We start from the raw sequence: 18,064 nt of genomic DNA, 5'->3' as shown, positions 1-18,064 counted from the left end.
TGATAAAGACTCATCCTGAAGTAGGCGTTGTTCCAAATGGACCAACGTGATGCGATCTCAAACATCATATAACATCGATTTCGATGTGTAGTAAAAAAGAAAATGCTTCCCTTCCTTCTTCCCTAAACGAGAAATGTCCAAACCGCTGAAACACGCGTCTGCTTATTTTAAATAAGGAGTTTATATCAGGGTGTCCACACAATTTAGCGGAAAAAAAGGGGGGGATAAATCCTGACTTTCGATGACGGAAGGTTCCAGATTTTCCTGACCACTGAATAATTTAAAAATATAGGAAAAGAAAGATACCTCAGCCTTTATCCTCCCCATAGTTGGCCTTGTTCTCTTACCGCTTCTGTTTCTTACCTTTTTCAATTTTCTTTAATCCGAAAGAATGTAAATTTACAAACAGAAGTGTGCAGTATACAGAGTACTTAAGGTATGATAAAAAAATCACACCCTACTGTATATGCTTACACATTATAATACCAATCACACAGCATTATAATATTGCTTGTAGTAATAAACAGTTAATACATGATTTTACTGATCACAAAGGAAAACACTATGTAACACATACCTTTGCCGGTGCAGTTGTTAAATGCAACCCATTTAACAAATTGTTTTCATCCTTTCTCGTAGTTTTTTTTTTTTTTTTTTTTTCATTGATCTGAATATTCTTCTTGTCTCCGCAGTTTAATTTTCTTCTGTTCTTCCTCCAGCTTCTTTAGTTGTTGCTGAATCTTCCGTTTCTCTCTCTTCTTCTCTCCAGCATTCATTTCATTTCATTTCTTTTCCAAATACACCTGATATTGTCTCATTGAACTTCTCACTGAATTTATCATACTTCTTGTAACTGTTTATCCTGACAATCCACCCATTCTCATCACAGAATCATATATGATTCGTTAAGCCACCAGAGATACTTCTTGTAAGTTCTCCACAATGAGATTTTTTGTTTATTGAAAAACCACTTTCAACAAATACGTTTCCGTGAGAGAAGATAAAATACAGCTTCATAACAGACCACAAGTCAACGAAGTCCTTCTCATTTCCTAAAAGTAAGTAAAAAATAAGCAAATCCAATATTATCTCCGTCCTTGGCTATGAAATCATATAAGTGTTCCTTAAATCCTTCAGTCTGGATTGGAGCTGGAGATACTGTTTCTTCGCGTTCTCAGCCACTTGTCCAGATATTCTCATGGCACCATGCAATTCTTCTAGAACAGCGTCTACTCTTTTGAGCAAATATGCCAGGACGCAGTTAGATGTGTCTCTCGCAGAAAATTACTTTCAACAACTATTTCAGAAAACATCTCCCTCAATATCACCATTGGGAATACCACATTTTGCATCCAGTAACAGTAAAGAAGTTAACATTACATCATAAATTCAATAACTGAACAATGGACGTAAATCGATTTTTCCCTGACCAATCTGCCATTTCCCTGATACATTTTTACTTCCCTGACTTTCACTGATTTTCCAAAATGTGGACACCCTGATTATATACAACTTCATGTTCCTAGCTCGAGGGGCTCGTGACTCACACTCCTTTCTACATGAATTTTCATCCCCCTCATATCCTCTTAGCACATGCTCTCGAATTAAAGTGACATGATAATAGCCTATCTCAAGGTAGGTGCTAACTTTGTTCCGAAATTCATTTCGAGCTGTTTATCTGTTTTCCCGAGATGCTATGAAAAAAACGTCTCTTTCAATGTCTCAAAAAATATATAAAATGCCCCCTTAAAGCGAGAATTTTCAGAAACACTCGGACACGTGTCCATAATGAGTTTCATCTTCGTGACTTAAAGGGCTCGAGAGATACCAAACTGTTTGCATAAATTATGCTCCCGCTCTCGTTTTTGGATAAGTATCTTATACAAAATGACACGATAAAAATCTAGTTCGCGGTAGGTGATAATTATGTCCTAAACTTCAATTCAAACGGTTCAGCCGTTTTTCCATCATTTGATCTACATAGGATCAGTTTCATATTTATATATTAGACAGTATACTTCACGGCACAACAAAGGGGTCAGCTAGGACCATTTTACTTTCAAAAAGTACATATATCATTAACGGACTGGTCTAAAAGTATACATGAACAGGAAATACGTTCTTCACTTTTTTTCGACTGAAAAATTCGAAATGTACTTAATTAAATCTTTCACAGTGTGTTATGATAATTCTTCAGTGACATAGCTATTGAAAAATCACAAAAGAAAAAGAAAATAAGAGTGATTGTAAGGTGGTTTATTTAAGAAGTAAGATGAACTTCTTTGCAGATTTACTTTTAAATAAAATTGTATACAATTTTGTAACAAGAATCCTTCTGTTAGTGGAATATGGAGTATAAAGATAAAGACTGTCAACGTTAGTTTTGCTGACTTCTAGAGTCTTCCTTTATTTGGTAACCCGTTAAAGGATCATCAGTTAAACATCTGATCAACCTCTTGATCCAAGAAGTACGTTAAGGAAGAAAAAGCAACAAGTACCACATCAAGTACGGAATATTGATGAAAAAGACCAGCGGAAGAAGAAACAATGGATGGAGAATCGTCATACTTAAGAACATGGCATTTCTCATTATCAAATATATCCACTCTGATGAAATAGTAAGATGTCCCTCTAGACATATTTTGTTAATAAAATTAACTACCGAAATTCATATTCTTATTGAAACTTTCGCAACGTACACGCATAATGGTTGCAGTGTCTGAGCCAGCTTACCATTTGGACATTTTACACATGAGAAACGATATAATATGTTTATTTTCTTTCTTGTATATATACCGTATATACCCTCTTATGTGCGACCTCATTTTATGCAGGGGGGCCGCGGTGGCTCAGTGGTAGAGCGTTCACCTCTGGTGCATGGGGTCCCGGGTTCAAACCCTGCTCCCGCCAAGTGAACTTTGTGGTGGACAAACACCGTGTGCGTGGGTTTTCTCGGGGTTCTCCCGTTTCCTCCCACATTCTTCATTCCACCATTTCATTCATTTCTCATAATCACCGTCTCCTTTAGCCTAACCGGCATAACCGTGGGACGTAAAACTCAAAGATTTCATTTCATTTTCATTTTATGCATTTTCAGTAGAATGCAATTTAGGTAAGAAATAAAAAAGCCATAAGAAAATCGACCAGTAATTTTACAGTCACTCTGTATGGTTTACTTTACACGTTTTCTTGTTACGTGATAATTTCTGGAAACGAATTAATCGTGTAATACGAGGAATAGGTGTAATCTGTGCACAGGTTAATGTATGTAAATCAAAGATGTCTGATGTCTTGTCTCTTCATAAATCTAAACTGTTCTTCCTCAATTGTTTCATCTTTTCCGCCATACAATTCAATATTCTTCTGTTGAATTTTCTAAACACAATTTTAAGAGTATGTAATATTGAACTATTGCTCTGCACTCCTTGAATTCTCTGACAACTGCCCTGTTTTAGATATTTCATAACGCACACATGCCCTTCTCTTTATGAAAATTCTAGGATTTAGGATTTCGAATTTAGATTTCTGGGCTTTCGGCATCTATGGCCATTTAGCCCGTCACGTATGAGGGATGACGTCTCTCGGTGAGCACACTATCCGCGGAAAGGGAAGGAAGGAAGCGGTCTGGGACCTATAAGTTAGGTATCACCCGCGCATTTGCCTGGTGTGAACGAGGAAAACTTCATTCAGGATAGCTGGCCTCAAAAATCTTTTACACTTTTCCGACCAAGTGTTCCCACCGAAAATGGAACCCGGGATCACTTGCTCCGAAGGTGAGAGCGTTAGTGACCACGCTACGTGGGGCCACTACGAAACTTCTAAATTAACATTATAGTATGTACCACAGTTTTCCCTTCTTATATCGCTAAAAAGGTTCTAGAATTCTTGCTCTTTTGTCTTTTTGTACAGCGGGGGACACTTCTAAATGGTACAGCCATATGGAGATTTACGGCTAAGGTGTACCATTTAGAAGTGTCCCCCGCTGTACAAGATTTTCATTTTCAACACTTATTATTTATTACTCAAATATAATTCTAGTTTTCTTACCAGAATCAGTTCCATAATGCACGCATCCTTCACGGTTTCTTTTCCAATTTGAGAGTAATTTCTTACCACTGTATTGGTGTCCTCAGTGTTGAAATTTTGTACCCTACATAAGGTATTACCTATCGGTAACTGTAGTACGCGTTCCTAAAAGAATAAGCACAATAATAGAACTTAGAACTAAGAGAATAATAAAAACACTAAAACTAAGCTGATATCTTTACTTACTTGACCACCCTAACAATGTTTGGTAAACCGTATAAACTATGTAGTTCCTCGTTATGAAGCTTCCGCCATTCCCCATTCTCGTTCCTCTTGGGTCCGAATATTCTCCTCAGGATCCTGTTCTCAAATACTTTCAGTCTATGTTCTTCCCTCAGAGTAAGCGACCATGTTTCGCAACCATACAGAACAACGGGCATGATTATCGTTTTATATATTTTAAGCTTCAAATTCCTCAACAGAATTCCACTTCTCTCTAAAAAATTCTTACTTTTTTTTTTTAATTTATTTATTTCTCTCTGTCTTAACAAGGCAAGTAGAAGACACTTTTTGCATCTGTCCATTGCAACTATCACAACACGATAAGAGTCACAAGGTTTTGTTTTTTCAGTTGCACAGCAACCCTGCTCGCATATTTTTCATTCGAGGCAAAACGCCGCGTAATATGAAAGGATACACTTCTCACACGGCAAACTGCCGCGAGCGGCGACGGCAAATCGCCGCCTCAATGTGAAGGAAGCGTAAGGCTAAGGCGGCACTTCCATTAATTAAACCAAAGACGACTCGATTATATTCATACAACTGTCCTTCAAACGAAAAAGCAGTATATTGTAAAACTTCTCGGGTAGAGCAATAAATGTACTCAGGATTTGGACTTTTCCCTTCACCTTTTATTATAAAAGTTTATGTACACAAATAATAAGAAATTCCACTAATATTAGGTAAGATTAGATGGGAGCCCGGTGACCAAGCGTCGTGGGCTTTGAGGTGAGGTACTCTCGGTGACCGTGCGTCGTGAGAAAGAGGAAAGGAACCCGGTGACCAAGCGTCGTGGGTATAAGGATGGGTACCTCTCGGTGACCAAGCGTCGTGAGAGGGGTTTTAGGTGTTGTGGTCAATCCGGGAAAATTGATGTTAGTCGAGGTGTGCAGGTCCTTTTTGTTGTCTTGTCGGCTTTCATCGTTGATATTCGTCTTTCCGACTGTTGGCGATGGTGATCGACTCCTCTTCGGGATCGTCTGCTTGTTTTTATTTATTATTGACACATGTAGTTCACACGTGGTTATTGCCTAGTACGGCAACGTGGGGAACCTTACAATATGGTCTGGAATTTTCTCCTAATAAGATTTGATTATACGCCAATACGAGATCCAGATTCTCAAATAATGTATATCCCTGTAAGGAACTTAGAATTTCTTCAACCGGCGGATATCTTACTTGTTGCAATTTTATGTGTTTATTCAACTTTCTCACATCGAGCAGTAATCTCAATCGTTTGCCGTCCTTTTTAGGCACTACATGTAACGGATTTAAGTGAACACTCTGAGAGGGATTTATTATACCATCTCGTAGCATTTCACTAATTTGTTTTCTTACCTCCTCTCTGAATCGATATGGTATATGGTTTCGTTATAATTGGGACTTCCGTATCAACTTCAATATCATACACAAAGTTTTTGCAACAACCGGGTCTCTGAGAAAACACACTTCTATGTTTATAAAGAATTTTCTTATGCTGAGGTAAAAAAATTTCATGTGTATTATCAATAATGTCTAATTTTATCAACACATTTTATTTATCAATATTGTTTGTAATAGCCCCTTCAGTTTCAAGATCCTTGATATTTGCTGCATTGTTATCACCTTCATTTACGCTTAAAATAGAATAATTTATAAGAGGCTGACATTGACAAGCAACGTTCATCACTAACTGAAATTAAATCTTGAATAATTTTCTCATTGAGAGTATGTATCGAAAATGTTTTGTTTTCGAAATCAAGGACTGCCCGTAATTGAGTTAGAAAATCCAATCTTATTAACACATTCTCATTTAGTTCCTTTATAACTAATATAGGAATTGTAATTTCATATTCTTGTATAGCGATTACTACTTGCGTTTTTCCCATTACTCTCTTTTTATGATTGCCTGTATAATCAACTAAAACCAAATTATCTATCTTCTGCAGTCTAGGGTTAGAATAGTTCTTTGTAAGTTCACGCCAAAAGGAATATGAAAGAAGTAATACGATAGCTCCTGTATCAATGAGAACTTGAAGAGGAATATCATTAATTTTAACATGTATTTTAGCATTGTAAATGTTTTCAGGAAAACTAAGTCATTATCAGGGGAACATACTTCTTCTATCTCATCATCAAACATCCAATAACAGTTGCTTTATGGGAATATATTGATGATCACTACTATAATCTAAAGTCTTAAGTTTAGTTTCATATATAGAAGAATTAGTCAATGAATTGGTAGCATCATTATAAAAATCTAAACCTCTATTTTCACACACTTGCGAATAAGTTGCTGACGTGGCTTTAACCCGTTCCACGTCAGCCATATCTAGTTTAAAGTGGCATTACCAAACGATTCGATTACATTACATTGAATTGCACTATCTTGGGTACGATTCTGTACATTATTTCCTTCACCAGTTCTCTGATTCCTATTCTGGAAATTTCTGCCACCTGTGCAGTTACTGCGAAATCTGGGAGTACGTGGATAATTAGATCGATTATTTCCATTATCCCTAATAGTTGTATGATTACCATTTCTGTTTCTTCTAAAATTAGATTCGGTCATATTACCATTACAATTAGGTTCAGTCTATATTACGAGAAAATCCAAAATTACCTTTTACATTATAATTACGATTTTCCTTAACATTAATATTGAAAATAGGTAAGTGATTGGCTTGACTTCGGATAGAATTACTTTGTAACTTCATTTGACTTGGAAAATATTGAACTATTGCAAGTAAATGATTAAAATGAATACACTGGGACGATATTAAGATTTGCTGTAGCCTAAATAGTAACAACATTCGTATTGACGCGATAACGCGTGATTCAGGTTGGTAAGGATTGATCAATTTCAATTCATTATATGCCGCGATTACAAAATCAGTGAGATTTTTATCTACTTTAGGATCTCAATGTTTATTTTTAATAAGCGCCGCCTCCTTTGCCATCAAAAAGTAATTTTCAAAATTGGATAACAGAGCAATTTTGAAATCTGAATAGGTACGTACATTATTTCTAACAGCGTTAAATTATGCCGAACAGGGAGGCAATAAAACATGTGGTAAAATTTTAAGGAAACTATGTTCACCTACGACAATCAATTCACATTCTTGTTCAAATTTTTCCAAAAATATACTGGCCGGGATATCCTCGGACCTACCACTCAATTTAGTTAACGACTTAATTTCACTAATTTTGAAATGTGCATTAGAATACTTTGTATTTCTAAATTTATCGTGATTATCAATTTTCTGTCTTAATCTTCTTTCTTGGTTGCAGCGTCCTCTTCGTAATAACATTCAGGTTAAATGCTGCCCTCCTCACTGGTTCCGTTGGCATTTTAGTCTACATAAGTCATCTTGATGACTGGGTCAATAGATCTATCTGCTGTCCTCAATCTTTCCTTGATGTTTTGCACTTCTTGCAACTTCATTACCTGATTCTGATGGTTGTTGACTGGTTTCTACTGCTTCGACAAAACTTTGCACTATCGCAAAACTGTGAATAATCTGTTCTATTCTATCATCGGTTAGTTCCAGTTTGGTATCAATTTCTTCGGATATTTGTTCGATCCTGGTATCTGAACGTTGTATCAATTCTACTAGTTCCTTGCTATTCAACTGCTGCATTACTTGTTCAATTTTAGCATCCAATTGCTGCGTCATTTGTTCGTCGTTGAGATTTATCTGTTGCGTAACTTGTTCCATTTTAGCATTCAACTGTTGTCCTGTCTTATAAGCTCAGTCATATTCATTGACGAATAGACATCTTCAATTCCACTATTGGTGCATTCATCACTGTGAATATTCATTTTTGGATTGCGATATATATCTTTCTCTTGTTCCTTACTAAAATGTAATCCGTGATGATCAACAAATATGAGACTGTTTACTCTGAACTTCTAACAAGTCTCAAGGTTCCGGCGGAATAACACCATTTTATATGTAACAATAACTTCTTAAATATAATCGTTACTTTTCCCAGTTCGCTAATAGAATGCCTATAGGATATCACGTACAATGGAATCACACAACATAATCAATCACTTACTACTTTGAAATAATACACAGTGATTTTAAACAGCGTCGGCTTTCATTATCTATATTCTTTCTTAGTATCACAATCAACAACTACTAGTTGTCATAGCAACCCCGAAAAACGACGAATCTGTTATTACAATAACAACGGTTAAAAATCATATCAACATCATCTACTTTTTTTTCTATATCTTTCTCTTCTTCATCATCAGTCTATGCAATTTTGAGTAACACATTTTGCCCACAGTAATTACAAAAAATGGAAGTATTACACATATACAATATCCTTGTAATTACAACTGAATACAATGCCTGTATTATCTCCATATACATGTGAAGTGTGAACCTATCTATAGGCGATGTACAGGCAATGTGCAGGTAAACGGAAAATGCAATAATCATGAATGCCAATAAATGGGTTAAACAGATGCATGCAATGAACAAGGTTGATTGGAGTGAATCGTTAATGTTACAGGTGTAGGAAACACACAATATCCAAACATCAAGGCTCCACTTTGATATGCACATATGCAAGGTGCTGACACATATATACAGAGGCGTATTACTCCTTAAAATATGCAGCCTACATTCTAGTAATCGGATTTGAATTTTACACATTTTATTTCTATATTTTTATTTGAAGTACAGTATCACACATGACTCACTTTTCGTCACTGGTAAGTACTCGATGGGAATTGGGTACATCAGGGACGTACGCAGAAATTTCTTTCGGGAGGGGTCCAAAGCTTTTCGGGAGGCTCTAAACAATTTCAGGCTAAATTATATTAAAAATTGTAAAATTGTCCCTAAAATTAGATTAAATTTACATAAGAAGTCCGAATTTGGGGAGTCCGGATCCCCAGGACACACCCCCTGCGTACGTCCCTGTGATACATTGCGCTGCCGCGAAACGACAAACAAACTTAGTAGTTATTGCTTGTTGGCTTCCTGCAGTGTGTGAGGCACCTACTTGCTCAACTTGTACGTCTTTCCTATGTGGTGCAGGTAAAGAAAAATATATTGTCGTGAGCAGAGGTGCCGATCCCTCCCCAAGTGTTTGAACGCAATGCCCCCAAATTTGCCTTTTCTCCCCCCCCAAATATATTAATACCCCCTCGTCGAAAGTAGTAGAGAAAACTGAATTTTGCACTGAGAAATTCAAGATAACTTGTTTAAACTTTATTTAAGAACTTTTTGTCTTCATAATAAATGTAGACTTTCAGCTAGCTATCTGCATGCATGTGATCTATACAATACATACCCAATTCATGAACTGGCAAACTGCATGTTACATGTGGCTCCCATGTACATGTTACCTACATGTCTCTTCTGCCGTATATATACATGAAACGTACATGTCTTATGCCTGTGACACGCAAATTTTATGTACATTTAATGCGATGTACTTTACATGTATACTGTATTCCGCTAACACGCCCACTAATTCGCCTGTCTTTAACATGTCATTTACAAATTTATCAAATGAAAATCAGCTGTCGTCAGATCCTCATGAGGTAACGTATATGTCAACTACATGGAATATGCAGGTTACATATATGTTTTTCCACTCTCTACATGTTGTTTTACACGCGTTTTTCACGTTGCAAGGTTGCAACCCTATCAACATGAAAACTACCTGTTTCCGTGAAATGAACATGCAATGATCTTGAAACACTCGATACCTCTCATGCGTTTAAAAGTGTTCCATTTTCAGGCGCCTGTAAAAATATGCCTGTTTATGCATGTTTCACAGGCGCCTGTAAACCACCTGTATTTTCTGACAGGGTAATTCTAAACTTGCATATGTAAATCATCCCCTTTCTGTCCCAATATTTGAATCTCTCTCTCTCAATGTCGTCCACTATGAACGCACATGCCTAGTGATTACACCTTCGGCTCTTGGAACCAAATGTAAGCGCTCTAACAATACGCTATCATTGCTTTATACCTTTGTTGCTAAAAGCAGTGTCATTTTAGATTTTTTTCGGGGGAGGGAGGATTCTCTGCTGACAAACTTTCCATTTTTATATACATTTGAGCAAACAATATCACATTGAAGGGCCTTTCTCATCTGCGAAGGATTACCCACGGAGGTGGTTGTGGATGGAGTGAAACAGCTGGTAATCTGTTAGCGCAAGGTCCGGTGAATATGGTGCATGGCACAGTATTCCCCAGCCAAGTTGAAGAGTTTCCTGGGTTCCTTTTGCCATACGTGGATTGGCATTGTCGTGCAAGAACAGCACATCCTTGAGATTCACAAATGCCGGCTCCTTTTGAAGCAATGCACGGTGGATACTTTTCAACTGCTGACAGTAGAGGTTAGCAGTGATTGTCTGACCAGGTGGAAGGAGCTCGTAATGCAGTACTTGAGGTGTGAGAAACAGTGTCACGTAGACAACCCAATGCCTGTACGCCTGGGAGTCAGAGGACTCACTTTTCGTTACCGGTGAGGAAGCGATCAAAGATGGGTATGTTCAAGTGCCGATTGAGCAAGTACAAACAGGCTGTCAATCTTTGTTCCTTGTTGAGTACCAACAATGTGTGGGCTACTCACTTGCTTAACTTGGTGGATGACTTCCCTATCCCATACAGGTGCAGTCTGGCTGTTTCAATGGAAACATGGCGTCCTGCAAGTTCATCACACATTAGACCACTGTCCTCTTCGATGCTTGCTTTCAAGGCCTCGTCATTCATCACATGTAGTCGTCCACTGCGAGGTTCATTCGAAAGGCTCACATCTGCCGAACAGAATTTCTGGAGCCAAAGCCTGACGGTGCGTTTGTTCACGGCATTCTCTGCAAATGCCTGGCATATGTGGCTACTTGATGTGGCAGCTGACAGGCCCATTTTGAAGTCATACAACTAACACACGCAAACAAGCTGATTCGATACTTCCATTTGTCTTCGATACTGCACGAGCTATGGCTGCTGTATGTGCGCAGCGTGCCTGTATTACCGATGGTCAGACTAACTCCCGATCGCTTGGGAGGCACGGGCGGCGTTTCGTTTCCTCTCTGTGAGTGCATGAATAATGGGACGTCAAAAATGACAAGAACTTATTTGGTTACCTTGTAGATACGCAAGAGAGTGAATAATGATGCAATAAGAAGAGTCCATTATCACAGAAATTACTTCTGCTTGGATAATACACATGAAAATTGTAAGATACTCAGCTATATAAGTAAGACATACAATGAAGATATACAAATAACATATACTATATTGCATTTGAAATACTCCTCGTTACCATTCACAATTTGCAGCATAGCTCCATTTGGTAAAATCTATCTATAGTTTGGATATTCAGGTAACACTGAATTCTGCATTATTATCTTGCATAAGTACTTTTAGAAGCGAGTGTTTATCTTCCTTTTATGTATAATAAATACATTGTTCCTGTTTAGAAAGCTACAATTTGGAATAAGAGTTCGTTCAATATAAGCAGACTGTTTATTTTATTTTCAATTAATTTGTCAACGAATATTATGTAATTGTATTGCCATTTTGTTGCAAGAAATTCTAGTTCAAGATGGTCAGAGAATCTGTTATACTGATAGTAAAGATCGTATAATTTGAAACGATAATATTAAACCTAAAAACGATAAATAGCCGAAACCTTTACTGTATTTTTTCAGTAATTTCTTTGTTTTACCTATATTAGTTCAGGCTACGGAACCGTATTCCAGTTTGAGATTGATAATCGTTTGTGTGTATGTATATAGGTAACTAACATTTTTTAAATTAGATATTTTTTTAAAAAATACTACCTTTTACTATTAACGCTTGTTTTCAAAGCGTGTCACATGTATTTATCAGTTATTGATTTGAGTTTAGCGAGCCTTTTAGCAGCGAGTCTATATGAGACTTACAGTTTAGCGTGGGATTAGAACAAGAGCTCCTGCCGGAAGTCGAGCGCAGGTCTCCCGCATCAAAGGCACGTACACTATCCACGAGAAATGTTCGTGAAGTTGACAGGCCACCTACGGTAGATACAATTCCGATTTCGCACATCATTAGTGCTTCACAGGTAACATCTACTTTTTAAATAATCACTATAGCTCTGCTAACTCCATGCCAACAGAACCACATATCAGAATCTGCTAAAAATTAGGTTAAAGGTTAGTGTTTATTAGTTCCATCAATATTAATATTCCATACATACATAAAGCTCTTAACGTAAGAACATAGGTATACCAACTTCATACAACTGATCCACCTTATTCAAATCAGCCAAATGAACATGCAAATCACAAGCTCTTTGTTAGTATTCGTTAGTACCGCACGAACTAATGTTAGTCCTTAAGCATACTTAAGCTGAACACGGTCTACAAACAGTGAAAAATAATAGTTGTTTACTGAGGCCTGTGAATTTCATACCAGCGGGCTTCTCACCTCAAAAATGAGTTTAATGGTTAGAGTAGCGTTAGTGCCATTAATTTGCATAAGTACAGTTTAAACGTAACAACGAGGGTCTGTCCACTTTTCAGAAAACATTATTAAATTCAGCCAAAAGAACATTGTAACACCACCCTCTTTATCAGTGCCTTAATATACCCCTCAGTTCTGACACACAGAATGTGCGCAATGTGGATGTGCTGCTCCACATGCTGAAGGCATTTACTTTGTTGCAACTATTGTTTATCCGGTTTTTTTAAAAGTCTGGATAAGTTCATAAGGAAAGCGTTCCTTATATTAATGTGCTATTATCGCTGATAGCCACAGAATATTTATTTTTCAAATTTCGGAGATTCATTGTTGTTTTTAAGAATTTAAACGTTGTAGCTCATACCTGACCGGATCGCAAGGGGGTTGGGGCAGCAAGTTTTACTTCGTAATTTGTATATGATAGTTGCCCAGAGATTTCTTTTAATATCAGACTTTTTTTATGACTTTCTGTATTTTATAATGCTTCTTTTATTTTCTTCTTTCTTTCTTTTAAGAGAATGATGTTCCTCCGGTTCCAATGGCTCCGATACAGCTTTGCATATGCCAGTTTGATTATACTCATCATTATTACAAGCGAATCTGCTTTAAATGTAGTTTTGTTGAATTAAACAAACCAGTTTTAAGCTAACAGCTAACAGATGGCTTATTTTGGTAAAAGCCAACTTTGTGTAACATCAGACAACTTGATTAATATAAATAAATAAAAGAACATTAAGTGGAAGTTCGGAAATTATAATATACTACGAAATTTTACTCCGGATGTTCGCCTACGTTCTTTTATTCTATTTATGTGAAAAATAAAGCCAATGCAAATAGGGATCGAAATCGAGATCAGGTGTTTGTTCGAGTATACTAACCTGATAGAAATCTTAAAGCACCGCTATTTTCATGGATGCCACCTTCCACAGACAAAGTTGACCTGTCAACTTGACGGACATCCACGAGAGAGATCTCAAACTAATTCAACTCTCTTGTTCTCAACCATTTCATTATTTATTTCGTAATTTGTGGTACAGTACTGAGTCTGTTTTGTAAAGGATATGTGTTTACATTTATACCGCTATTGATGGACTAACAAGTACTTTCTTTAACTCCCACTATTCAGCAGATGTTTTCTCTATCACATTTTATTTCTTTGAATACCTTTGTATCATTGGCATATAAGAGAATGTCTATCTCATGTAAATTACGAACTATGTCAGTAAAGAAAACTACAAACAATAATTGATTTAATGCTGATTCTTGTGGAATACCTTTTTCTACAAAACCTTCCTTTGATAGGATATTATTTACTCTCATACGAAATACTTACTGGAAAGAAAACTGCCGAAACAGCTGATTAATTTAGGAGACAATCCAATGTTGGATAGTGAGTTAATAAGAACGAGTAATCTACTATGTTGAAAGCTTTACTTAAATTATGCATATGGTATCTACTTGAGTTTCGTTTGCGAGGTGGCTCAGTGCTAGCTCCTGGGTTCGATTTCGCGCCAAGTGAGCTATGTCGTGAACAAACACCGTGTACGAGGGTTTTCTCGGGGTTCTTCAGTTTCCTCTACTTTCTTTATTTCATCATTACCTTCATTTCTCACCATTACAGTCTCCTTTAGCCTAGCCAGCATAACTGTGGGACATAAAACTTCAAGATTTCATTATTATTTTTCCATTTAGTTTGCGAGGCACAGTTAATATCTCACACCCGAAAGAAGAGTGTTACAAGCCATAAAATGGCAATTTTGAATAATCAGCACTATTGTATAGAGTGAAACGAGCTCTATATTAATGTATATGGGCATAAAAGTACACCAAAACTTTACCCCAAAGTAACCAATATTCCAGGGAGTTTCATATATAGTACTAACTTTAAAATTCGTGTTTCCATTTATATATATATAATCGTGGGTTCCTGTCACCACGGCATGGCGCGTCCTCAGGTTGCGGATCGAGGAGAAGGCCTCTAGATATAGAGGTTAGCTGCGAATATACTGAATAAGCAGTCGCGGACAGACGACTAGCAGTGATCCTCCAGCTTGGGGGGTTTAGGTAAGGCTAACCACCTCACCGTGTTAAAAAAAAAAAAAATAATCAAAAAAGCCTTGGACAAGGACTGATAACTTGGCACGACCTCAGCAAAAGAAAATGGACATGAGATTTGGAACATGGAATATTAGAAGTCTTTATAGGGCAGGCGCGTTAAAATCTGTAACGAGTGAGTTAGAGAAATAGAGGATGGACCTAGTCCGGTCCATTTAAAGGGGCTGATTGTGACACTGATCACTACCTGGTAGTAGCGATAATACGAGAGAGATTATCGTTCAATAAAGGTAATATTCAATATCCGAAAACGGAGAGATTTAATTTAAAGAAATTAGAAGAGAGCCAAGTAAGAGAGGAATACCAGATTGAACTTTCGAATAGATTCTCGGTTTTAGAAAACTCGGAGTGCATTAGTGTTGAGGATACTTGGATTGAAATTAAGAGATAGCATCAAAAGTTCAGCAATAGAAAAATTGGGACACGCGGAAATACGTAGGAACAAACCATGGTTCGACCAGGAATGCATTAAACTAGCAGAGAAGAGGAAACAGGCAAAATTACGCTGGCTACAAAATCCGAATGAAATAACTACACAAAATTTCGCAGATATCAGGCGGGAACCTTCCAAAACTTTTAGAACAAAAAAACGCGATTTTTTGAATGCTAAAATTAAGGACTCGAAGATAATAGTAAAAATAAAAATATTCGGAACATGTATAAGGGGATCAGCGAATTTAAGAAATGCTATCAACCTCGTGCTTACATATTAAAGAAAGCTGACGGAACAGTTCTCACTGATACGGATAGCCTCTTAAATAGATGGAAAGCTTTCTTTGACGATTTGCTGAACACGCAGCCAAAAACTAATGTGCGTGGAGAAAAGGATATACACACCTCAGAACCGTATATTCCAGAACCCAACCCAATAGAAGTAGAAACCCCTATAAAGAAATTAAAGAAACACAAATCTCCGGGTGTAGATGAAATTCCGGCTGAGTTAATTTTAGCTGGAGGCGAAAAATTGTGGAACAAGATACACAAACTCATTCTCCTTATCTGGAACAAGGAAGAATTGCCACAAGAGTGGAAAGAATCAATCATTGTTCCAATTCACAAGAAAGGCGACAAAACTGACTGTAATAATTATCGAGGCATTTCTCTTCTGTCAACATCCTATAAAATCCTTTCAAATATTCTATTAGCAAGATTGACACCATACGCAGATGAAATTATTGGAGATTATTAATGCGGATTTAGACGAAATCGATCAACTATCGACCAAATATTTACCATTCGCCAAATACTCGAAGAAAAGTGGGAATACAATACCCCGGTACATCAATTATTTATTGATTTTAGAAAGGCGTACGACTCGGTTAGGAGAGAAACATTATACAACGTTCTTACAGAACTTGGAATAAAAAGAAAACTAATTAGATTAATTAAGATATGTTTAAATGAATCCCAAAGTAAAGTCCGGGTAGGAAAATTTTTGTCCACGAGCTTTCACGTCGAAAATGGCCTGAAACAAGGAGATGCCTTGTCGCCACTATTATTTAACTTTGTGCTGGAATACTCCATAAGGAAAATCAAAGATAGCAACCAGGGCCTAGAGTTGAACGGTATTCACCAGGTTATGGCATATGCTGATGATGTAAATTTAATAGGGGATGATAGGAGAACAATAGAAAGAAATGGAGAGATCTTATTAAACGCTTGCAGGGACATGGGTTTAGAAGTAAATGCAGAGAAAACTAAATACATGGAAGTGCGTCGGGACCGTAATACGGCAAATTGTTGAGGCGTTAAAATATTAAATAACACTTTTGATAAAATGGATTTTTTCAAATATTTAGGATCAATATTAACAGACGAAAATCATATTCACGAAGAAATTAAATGTCGACTAAAAGCAGGGAATTCGTGTTACTATTCGGTTCAAAATCTTTTGTCGTCGCGAATTCTGTCGAAGAATTTGAAGCTTAAAATATATAAAACGATAATCATGCCTGTTGTTCTGTATGGTTGCGAAACATGGTCGCTTACTCTGAGGGAAGAACATAGACTGAAAGTATTTGAGAACAGGATCCTGAGAATAATATTCGGACCCAAGAGGAACGGGAATGGGGAATGGCGGAAACTTCATAACGAGGAACTACATAATTTATATGGGTTACCCAATATTGTTAGGGTCGTCAAGTCTAGGAGGCTTAGGTGGGCGGGTCATGTAGCTAGAATGGAAGAAAGTAAAAACGCTTTCAAAATCTTGACTGGAAGACCCATTGGAAAACGACCATTAGGAAGACCTAGGAGCAGATGGGAGGACAATATTAAGATGGATCTCGCAGAGATAGGAATACAAAGTAGAAACTGGATGCAATTAGCTAAGGATAGAAGTAAGTGGAGAGCTTTTGTGAACGCGGCATTGAACCTCCGGGTTCCATAGGCCATAGAGTTAGTTAGTTAGTAAGTATATATATTTTATATATATATATATATATATATATATATATATATATATATATATATATATATATATATATATATATATATATATATGTAAAATTGTATCCAGGTGTGCGATGTATTTAGTAAATTCAACAAGATTTGTGATGGCTGACTTTTGTTTAACAAACCCATGTTAAGCCTCAACTACTTTTAATTGAAATACTAAGTATTCAAGAATTATTGTTTCAAAAATCTTGCTGGAAGATTTTAAAATTATGATAAGCTTGTAGTTATTAGCGTTACTTTTGAAAGACTTACTCCATGCTTCTGGAAAGATACCAGTTTTCAAATATTTGTTGAATATATTTGCTAATATTGGAACAAAATGATGTGAGCATGCTTTTATTACATACTTTATCAGACCAATTGCACTACGAGGTTTAAGATTTATTATTATTATTATAATTAACACGTCAGAAGTAATAATGTGTGGAATTTCAAATAAATTTTCATTTCATATTTAGCGTGAGGTATAGGGTTTATATCTACACAACTTGAAGAGTGTTTGCAAATGATGCAAAATACATCTGATATGTTTTACTTGTTAGGACATAAAGAACCGTCACACAGGATACTATCAACATTAATAGATTCTTATTTAACATTAACATAGCAGGCAACAACAACCAGTCCGAATGTATAAACGTTCAAACAATAAGTTTTCGCTAAAAATGACGTATCAGCATGAAACTACTTTATTGCTTTATTTAGACAATTATTCATAATTCAGTTTGTATTTT

At 36.6% G+C, this 18,064-nt stretch overlaps 1 protein-coding gene and 1 long non-coding RNA gene across 5 annotated transcripts in view; one reads left to right on the top strand and one right to left on the bottom strand.

The window, feature by feature from the left end:
* LOC145680382 (nardilysin-like) overlaps positions 1-18,064 on the bottom strand; it is a 339,063-nt gene that overhangs the window by 46,675 nt on the left and 274,324 nt on the right. For all 4 annotated transcript variants that reach the window (XM_081750817.1, XM_081750819.1, XM_081750820.1 and 1 more), the window contains one exon: positions 4,048-4,191. In XM_081750817.1, coding sequence (XP_081606943.1) covers positions 4,048-4,191 — 144 coding nt within the window. The remainder of the gene's footprint in view (positions 1-4,047; positions 4,192-18,064) is intronic.
* The window catches only part of LOC145680383 (uncharacterized), a 302,756-nt gene that overhangs the window by 110,517 nt on the left and 174,175 nt on the right, over positions 1-18,064 (top strand). The window lies entirely within an intron of this gene.

Source organism: Thermobia domestica, chromosome 3 (assembly GCF_964235325.1).
Source record: "Thermobia domestica chromosome 3, izTheDome1.hap1.1, whole genome shotgun sequence".
NCBI lineage: Eukaryota > Metazoa > Arthropoda > Insecta > Zygentoma > Lepismatidae > Thermobia > Thermobia domestica.
This window is presented reverse-complemented; position numbering and strand designations above follow the sequence as displayed.